This window comes from Anser anser (genome assembly GCF_964211835.1).
Source record: "Anser anser genome assembly, chromosome: 20".
NCBI classification, from domain to species: domain Eukaryota; kingdom Metazoa; phylum Chordata; class Aves; order Anseriformes; family Anatidae; genus Anser; species Anser anser.
Genome location: NC_139741.1, coordinates 4,769,254 through 4,778,123, shown reverse-complemented (window position 1 = coordinate 4,778,123; position 8,870 = coordinate 4,769,254). Strand labels below are relative to the sequence as shown.

Sequence of the window (8,870 nt, the reverse complement as noted above, 5' to 3'; positions counted from 1 at the left end):
TTCTGAGGGGGGGCGAGGACCCCCACACGGACCCCTCCTTTATTCCCTGAGCACCCAGCGAGGCCCACTGAGGGTCGCCATGGCGCCTTCCTGCCCCGTAATGGCCCCAGGGGGGAGTTGGGGTGCCACAGCCTTGCCATACGGCATGGTGGTCGCTGGCGGCAACGTGCCCTTACAAAACACCACAGGGCAGCCAGGTGTCGGCAGGGCTGACAGGACAGGGCGGCGAGGTGGCCTGGGTGGCCACGAGGAGCTGCACCACCAAGAAGGTGGCTGCCAGCCGGGCATCCCCCCTCAATCCCCCGTCAGCGCCCCGATCCGTCCGTGTGGGTCCCTCAGGGAGCAGCCAACGAGCCCCGTGCCTGGGTGTCTGCGCAAACCGTGCAGCACGAAGCACACGGGGAAGGCCTGGCAGCTGCCCAGGCAGCTTACCCCCCCCGGCTGTGCTTTAAACAATAACTTGGAATCAGGAGCCGTGAAGAAGTATTTGTATTTCAAAAAGACCACAGGAACTTGAGGCCCGAGTCTTATTGCAGTGTTTAATCATCTCTTGCAGGGGTTTGTGTTCCACCACGAGTAATTGTGGGTGTGCACGGGAACTTGGTGATCCTTACCTGCAGCGAAATGAAAAAAAAGAAATGAAAACTCACCTACTATGAAAAAAAAAAAAAAAACACAAAAAACAGCTGAGTCAAATTCACTTGGGCTGCATTGGGCCATTACATTTTCCCCCACTGCCTCCCCACAGGCATTGCGGGGTGCTGGGACGGCCAGGGCAGGAGCCACGCAGGGCCGTGCCTCCCATGCTCGTGTCCCCGTGCTCCGGCCCAGCAGGGCCTCTCCGCTGGGAGAGGAGGTGCAGGCCGACCGTGGCCGGCCAGAGCACAAGCAGGGGAGCTCAGCCTGGCTGGCGTTAGCGTGGTGTTAGCGTCTTTTGTTCCCCGGCTTCTGCCGAGGCTTAAAGATGGGATTTCATTCAGAAGCTTGTTCTGGGAAGCTGCATGAATGAGCAGTCAAATACTTACAGAGCTGTTTCACTTGATCTTTTGAAGCACTGAAAATAAAGACAGAGTCCTGTTATCTTTCGTATCTTCTGGCCAAGGGGTATTTTTACTAATGTCTCGCATGTGTGTAATTCATTCCCCCTAGAATACCTAATATTTGATTTATCTACTGGTAAATCTAACGCAGGAGGTAGTACGTAATGGTTTTCTAACACTGAAAGCAACACAACAAAGCAGTATAGAAAAGGCGGAAAACAAAAGGGCATTGCAGCAAAACAAACTATTTTTTTTCCTCGGAAACTGGATCTATCCGTACCTTAAAAATTTTATCTCTTCGAGCCACAATTCCAAAAAGCACGGTGAGTGCAACCACCACCACAGCAGCGATAACAGCCTCCGTGGGGAAAACAGGTTTTTTATCTGTAAAGAGGGAGAGGAGGTTGTGTGTCTGTTAGATTGGTGCAGTTACATAAAACAAGTCGTTTCACAGAACCACAGAAAGGCACAATTCTATTTTGGTGCACCAAAGGAAGAATTAAAATGTCGGTCCCTGAAGAGGATCCCCGGGGTGTCCTGACACTAATGTTGCTTTTTTCTCTTTTTCAGGACACCCCGGCCCGTGGGGTGGGCAGTGGATGCCCCAAACCCAGTGAGCCACCTCACCAAGCATCACCTCTCGGAGACATGGGCACCCAGCACAGCTTGGCCTCCACCTGCCTGTATTCCGCAGAGGTACAGTCATTTCTGGAGGACAGCTAATCTCTCTTGCCTTAAGCAGCTTTTTTAGCATGACAGAATACTGTGGTTGGAATACAAAGCTTCAAGTGAGACCTAAGGTGCTTTAAAACACACTTGGATGTGCCCTGTCATCATGGGAAGTGAGAAAGTGGGACGAGCCTGCTTCAGGTCATGCTTGCCAAGTGCCTTTGAATAACAAGTAAAGCAGGAAAGGCCTTTTCTGGTGCTGTGCACCCGGGCACAGGTGAGATCCTCATTGTTGCCGTGCTCTCAGTTAACGTGGGGAGTTTACCATTTTCCACTTACACTTCTTTACACTTCTCCACCGTATTAGTGTAAGTGGATTGCTATAGTTGTAAAAGAGAATGGAGAGTTGGGTGTAAACCTTATTGTTTAGCAGCGGCCTTGTTACCTTCAACTATCAGGTGGAAATCCTTTCTCCCGCTTCCCAAAGAAGATTTCACCTCACAGGTGTAGGTCCCGTTGTCAGACTTCTGTACTTTCTTGATAGAGAGCTGGAAGACCTCGCTAGTCTGGTACACCTGGTAGCGATCTTGCTGTAGGGTCAGGATGGTGTTGTTCTTGTACCAGGCTGCTTGGCCTTGCGGGTTGGATTTGGCATTGCAGGTCAGAGTGACATCTTTTTCTTCTTCGGCTTGGACGGTTTCGTCTTCAGTCATGTTGGGAGGAACTGTTCACAGTAAGTGCAGATAAATAGGTCATTAATAACGCTGCTCGCCATTAAACAGGAAATAACTTCGCTTTTCACATCAGTTGTGCGCCTTGTTTAAATGGGGTGGCATGCTGCCCTGCAGCCCTTCATGATCCCCAGGGAGCAGCAGGGCAGGCATGACAGACACTCCCGTGACTCCCCTGCCCTGACTTGTATCCTTGAGAAGGAATCTAGGTGGAGGCAGGGACATAGCCAGAAAATCTTCTTAAGGGCCCACCCACTCCCTGTAAAAAAGGCATCAGATCAGGCCATAAGCACCACTGTGGAAAGGGAGTGTCTTACCACGTGAGCTGTCTCCTCCTAAACGCATTTTTTCCGGGTGAACACAGCGTACAAGGGTACAAAACACCCCGCCTTCAACTCACACCCAGACCCCGAGGTGCTCAGCCCATGATTTTGTCTCACCAAGCCGCTCCACACAGATATCCACAACAGCCACTCACATAGGACATCCAGGATCACCGAGACCTTGACGGACTGGTCCCGCATCAGCTTGCACGTGAAGGTGACACCATTGTCGGTCGCAGCGGCCGGGGAGATGCAGATGTTGCTGATGTTCACTTTATTCCCATCTTTCAGATCCACTTTGCCGTCTCCTCGGTACCAGAGCAGCTCCTCGGCCTGGCTGCTGTTCTGTACCAGGCAGGAGAGGGAGATGGGAGTCCCAGATGATGTGGACAGGGTGAAGTCAGCAGCATGGTTATTTACAGACAGTTCCACGCCTGCAGAAGGAGAATGAGGGCATTTGGGTGTCCTAAGCTGTACCCTTCCCACAGAAACCCTGCGGTTTCTCCAGGCCTTCACCTTGGAGGACACTGACAGAAGAGCTTCAGGCTTCAACGTAACACTTATCTTTCAAGTGTGACTCTAGTTTCTGAGACAGGAAGCATCTTCATCACAAAGCTCACTTCATGGTTACTTAAAATCAAAGTGAGGCGTTTGCAACTGACTGCATGAATGCCAAAGCCTGACCTATAATAAGAAAATGTCTGAAAACCACATTATGTCAGCGACGATGTAACACCCAGCAAAAGAACATCCTGCCAGTATTGCCCAACCTCCTGCTACAAATCACTGATGCAGCATACCTGTGCCCTCAGTTTTCGTGACACAGTTTGGTATTCTGCTTTTTGGCTCGAGCTGAATGTGAGCGTATAAAGTAGTTAATCAGCTGCTCTGCCATGCCCAGGCAGTTTGTGAGTTGCAGTTAATCTAACGTACAAACCTCTGGATGTATTAAATGGGAAAACAATATGGGAAATAATTTTTTCTATCAAGCTAAAACTCACTAGTCTAACCAGAGTCATGGATTAATCAGCAAGAAGTACATCGCAGAATATAAAGGCACAGCGGCCTCGTCATTCCTGTGCAACTGCTGCACTAACATTTGAAAATGCTGATGCTTCCCCACTCCCTGCTCAGCTACTCTAAAATCAGAGGCCAGTTTTTAGGCAATCCTCAGGGAATGAGCTCCAGAGCACAGGAAAAGGTGGGATGCTGCTGTGGCACATCACCCCAGGAGGCGCCCAGCCCCAGACAGTTTCCCCTGTCAGCACGAGGCAGCTCGGACAAAGCGATGACGGATTTTTTTCCATTGCTTACCTGTGGCTACGCATGCCAAAAAGCAAACCACGAGGACAGGCACTGCATAGGGGGCTGCGAGGCTGCTTTTCTGTGCCATCTCGGAGGAGCCCGGCCGGTGCCTGTTGAAGAGAGGGAGGGCCACAGCGCTGCTGCCGCTGCTGGGGCTCGCAGAGGGGCTCCCTGCTGCCATCAGGCACCCTGGGGAGAGCCCTCACCGACGCCGGGCCAGGGTCACTGGGGATAAACTAGGCCAATTTATTGCACAGCTTTTTCCAAGTCCGAGCAGAATCAAGGAGATTTTCTGTCTTTCATCTCTGTTGCATGAATCCGTTGTCTCTCACTACCTGCCTGCCAGGGGCGGCTGTCTCTGGGACGTGGCAGCGGACTTACCTGGGGAGGTGTCCCTGGAGAGGCTGCTTCTGAAAAGAAATGTGCAGCGCTCTCCTCTCCGTATTTATAAGGTCTGGATTTTAATATTTTATGGTAGTTCAGTAAGAAGTGAGTCCATAAAATGGGTTCAAGGCCTCATTTAATTCCTGGATTTCTGAGCTCCCAGAACACTGAAGAAAAGTATTTGCTGGGCTCTGCTGTCTGTTTTATGAGACTTGCCGAGGCAATGAGTAACTAATGAGAAAGTTCCTGCATCAGGTATAAAGACCTTCTGCCAAAAATAACACCTTTTCACTTTCAGCTTTCTGGCTGTTTGTGACACCGTTTCAAGCCGTAGGAAGTTTATCCTAGATTATCCTTGAACAGGAGGAGACTCCAATACCCCCCTTCATGCCTGAAGGTCCGTTGCTGTGTCCTTTGTTGACGGGAAAAGGAGAAAATGCACCGATTCAGACTTTGAACTGCATGTTGGCAGAAGAGGGAGCAGAGCCATTGCCCTGCTAAAAGGTGAGTACCCTCAGCTAGCTCAGCCCCCGGGAAGAGCGAGGGTCGCTGCGCTGCAGTGATACTGCGTGATAAGAGGGAAGTTTTTAGAGTAAATGAGGATGTAAAGGATGAAAGCATGGAGTTTGGGGTTGTGTTTTTAGTCTAGAAAGAAGAGTAGAGGAATTAGAGGTTCTGTGGTGGGTCTGTCATGATGCAGGGCACAGCATCAAATGGCACCTGGGGAAAATTCTGTCCTGGATTTGCCCCAAGTCTGTGTGACAGGCAGCAAGGTGAACTGGGGTTCCTTGGGTTTACAGTTGCTAAATGAAAGCAATGGCAGTGCCCTGTTTTGCAATGGGATTTGGGAACTGCCGAAGGAAGGGAGACTAGAAAAGCAAGGTGTTAACTTGGCCAGAGGCACCGAAAGGGAATGTTCTAAAACTGATAAGAATTACTTTCGCAATGACTTTTTGCATATTCCTTTTTATAAAGGGAATAATCATCCTGTGGGTGTCTGATTACCGCCGAGGTCTAGAGCTGTGTGGGTTGCGTTATCCACCTTCCTGGGACGCCTAGGAGGGACAGAAACGTCATGTTCCGGGACGTAAAGCAGCCCCTGGTGACTCAGCCCAGGAGGAACCCTTCAGACAGGCAGAACCCCGGTGAGTCTCTGCGGCAGCGGATCCAGCGCCCTCCTTTGAGGTGTTTGGATCGGGCAGTGTCAAGGCTGGGTTAGACAGAGCACGGGCTTGAGCCAGAACCATCCACCCATCCGCTCCTCCTCGCCGTCCTTATGGCAACAGTGGGCTGACAATAATAAACCCCAATTAAGACTGTTGTTAAATATGACTGAGCAGCCCCAAAGGGATTAAATTAACACACAGCAGTCTATTTCTGGGTGTAATCCAAGCCTTGGAAACCTGAGAAGAAAAGATTTAGAACGTGATAGAGATTGGGCCAAAGTTCATTTTCCACTGGCTGTCTTAACTTCCAGCTCCAACCTCCTCCTTGGTTTGGCTTCCACTTGATTATCCTCAGCGCCTCCAGGGATAGAGAGCACAACGAGTAATCCCCTGAACATTGCCTGGCAGGCAGCACAATTTATATTCAGCGGTGTCGTGAGGGTGGAAGATCACTCCTGGAGTCTGGGGCACAGCAGGATCTGCACCGATGTGTGGGAGCTGAGGAGCGAATCCACAGGCTGGGTCGTGTTGTGAGGCAAGTGCTGTAATCCTGCTCCAGAAAACATGTTTGCAACAGAGCCTGAGGCTCCGCTCCAAGCCTGCTCCCGTCTTCCTGCTCGTGGTGGTTCTCCTCTCCTAATCCCTTTTTAATATGCGGTGCTACATATTTTGCAACCCCACTGTTCGGGCATGACTCTAACACGGCCTCTGCTTGCCAGCTGTCGGGGCCGGGCTGCCAGGGGATGCTGCCGAGCATCCTCAGCGCCCCTGGGCCCTCCCACAAAACCGATTTTCCCAAGTATAAAGATTAGGAAGATGGGACGTGCCCTGGTTTTGCAGGCTCGCAGCCCGTGCCCCAGATATCATCCACTGTTGGGACAGAACTTTTTCATAAGTTCGTTAATAATTCTATTTCCTGATCGCCCTGAAATAAAAGGTCGCACGCTCTGGCACTGAATAGCCATGGGAAGGAAAAAGAAGGGTGAAAGGAGCACTGGACCAGTGCATGTTTTAAAAAATGATGTGAAGGAAGTCGCTCAGCGGGTGGGTAGCATCTGGGCTGCAGGGCGGTGCTGGCGCTGGAGCGGAATGGGTGCGGGTGTAGGTGCAGAGGCACGGGGTGCGGGTGCCCCCTGCGGGACACCGGGTGCCTCTGGCAGCCCGTGGCACCGGCCCAAGCTGCAGGGAGCAGCTCGGAGCAGGGCTGCGGGACCTCCTGGGTGGGTTTGGGTTTCAGCCTGGCGTGGGAAGCCCCCTGCTGAGGCTGAGCTGGCAGCGGTGCAGCACGGAGCCGTATCCTGGCCTCTCTGTGCTCATCTTTCAGAAGTTTGGGTATGCTTAAGGAACCTCAGGCATCGAGGTTTAAATTGTTTAAACAATTCCTTTAAGCTGTTGTTTCAGAATCTACTGAGCTCTCCCTCCTTGACGTGAGCGCAAGGAGCGGAACTGTGTCCAGGAGGGCAAGCCTAACCTTTAGGGAAGACCATCGAGGCACTCGCCAGCATTTCCTGCGCTGTGACGAAAACATCCAGAGACTGCAGGAACTCTGAGGAGTGTGCAGGGACGTCCCGGCACGCTGCTGCAGCGCGGTGCCCGCTGCTGTTCCCAGCCCTCAGCACGGGTCTGCCTCTTCCCAAACTGCTCTGGGTCACATTCGGCGCTGGTGGCACGCCTCGTCACCGGTCTTGATTTAGAAAACTAAAGATAGCACCCGAGTGTGGCCGTTGCTATCCTAACCTGAGAAATACAGTCCCAAATAAAAGCAAATTTGAAAGAAAAGAACTTGGCATGACATTAGCAATGTAGGTCCCTGCAGGAGATAAAGGTGAGTTTTCTGTGCTAAATTCCACTTCGATGTTGGTCCTCATGGCTTCCCATCTAGGGAGTCCTGCTGAACAGCCTTCAGCTTTCACACCTAGTAGCGCTCAGGCAAATTAATAATATCGATCCTTAATTTGCATGATGAAACTCCATTTTCAACCTGATTAAAGCAATTTGCAAGGCAGTCTCCTGCCTCAGCAGGCTCGTAGCAGAGATTATCTGCTAGGTCCCCGTGACTTTGTTGGTTTTCCAGACAGAAAACATGCCTCTGCCACCACTGGGCAGGGCTTCAAGGGTTTTTTCCTCCTCTGGGAAAAGAAAATTACTGGGGATGCTGCTAAGTTGGGTGCCTGTTTCTTGCCTGATTTAGATGCTCTCTGACGGCCAGTACAGGAAATTCCCTAGTATTATTCCCAGATCTGCTTCTCTTTCATCACTGTTCTTCTGTGGCTACTCTACAGCCTAGACCCAAGATATTTTTGTCTACCTAGGAACCATCATCACCAGTGGGATTTCTCGGAAGTGCTCTGCTGGAAATCCGAGTGCTGATTTGATCGTGTGAAGACATGCCAAACAACACGAGCAGTTTGGACTTCCCTGCTGTGGAGTCATCCCTCGTTCCCCTCGGCGAGGAATCTGCAAAGCCCCAGCTGCTCCATCTTTCTGGTTCACGGGGAGCCGCTCGCTGCCAATCTTCAGGAGGAAACCGCACTCCTCGGGGGCTGAAACCACCACAGAGGGTGTTGCAAGGCAAAAGCCACAGCCCCCACGTAACCAGCCTTGCGGTGTGCCAGGGCTGCAGCTCTCTGCACGCAGGAGCACGGAGAGGAGCCGAGGAGGAGCAGAAGGAGTCCCGCAGGTCAGTCCCTCACCTACGGTTGTGCTCGCCCAGGGGCCCGGCAGGCAGAGCTCCTAGGCTGGCCCAAGGAAGCGCGGAGGTTTTGTTTTTAGTGGCTGCTGAGAAAATGACGGGGTGAGTCAGTCCTCTGCCACATGCTGCTTTTACAATTGGTTTGTTGAAATTCCAGACAACCGGGCTTTTATCAGCTAAAAAGGGAAATGAGCTCAGTCACTCCGTGTAAATCCAGAGCAATTTATTTGTAGGCTAACGACTTAAACCTATGTAACTGTGAGCACTTGTGAGACTGCCAAATTCCCTGTTGATGTTCCTTCTCCCTTTTGGTTTAAAAACACCCTGGTGACCCAGGTCTTTCAGCTTTCCCAGTTTAATTAGATCAGGGGCATCTCTTTGATGGATAATACCTGTTCCCTGCTCGTCTCCTTCATAATGACTGTGCAGTGCAGATGAGCCCTGAGGAAGAGAAGCCAATTTACTCTCCTTTTCCTCGGGGCCCTTCCGCTGCCGTACCACGCTTGGCTTACACAAAAGTTCGCATCATCTGATCTGTCGTGCAGGGGATCCCTGGATGC

General features: G+C 51.4%; 1 protein-coding gene across 4 annotated transcripts; it reads right to left on the bottom strand.

Annotated features, from left to right (window-relative positions):
* Nucleotides 1-473: 473 nt before the first annotated feature.
* Nucleotides 474-4,951, bottom strand: TMIGD1 (transmembrane and immunoglobulin domain containing 1). Of its 4 annotated transcripts, XM_083806465.1 has the most exons (7): nucleotides 4,450-4,951; nucleotides 4,078-4,178; nucleotides 2,919-3,197; nucleotides 2,155-2,433; nucleotides 1,321-1,424; nucleotides 1,026-1,054; nucleotides 474-614 (listed from the first exon to the last, which is right to left on the bottom strand). In XM_083806465.1, exons 2-7 carry the CDS (start codon nucleotides 4,154-4,156, stop codon nucleotides 611-613), a joined length of 774 nt encoding a protein of 257 aa, XP_083662591.1. In that variant the 5' UTR covers nucleotides 4,157-4,178; nucleotides 4,450-4,951; the 3' UTR covers nucleotides 474-610. The 4 variants fall into 4 exon arrangements, with proteins under 4 accessions (XP_083662591.1, XP_083662590.1, XP_083662589.1 ...); XM_083806464.1 differs by lacking the exon at nucleotides 1,026-1,054 and having other exon boundaries at nucleotides 1,306-1,424; XM_083806463.1 differs by lacking the exon at nucleotides 4,450-4,951 and having other exon boundaries at nucleotides 4,078-4,441.
* Nucleotides 4,952-8,870: the final 3,919 nt, after the last annotated feature.

Coding starts and splice junctions, on each gene's coding strand:
- TMIGD1 (XM_083806462.1), bottom strand. CDS start 4,249: ATGGCAGCAGGGAGCCCCTCTGCGAGCCCCAGCAGCGGCAGCAGCGCT. Junction 1,425..2,154: donor TTTCCACCTGATAGTTGAAG/GTAACAAGGCCG, acceptor CCCTCTTTACAG/ATAAAAAACCTGTTTTCCCC. Junction 615..1,305: donor TTAAGGTACGGATAGATCCA/GTTTCCGAGGAA, acceptor ATTTCGCTGCAG/GTAAGGATCACCAAGTTCCC.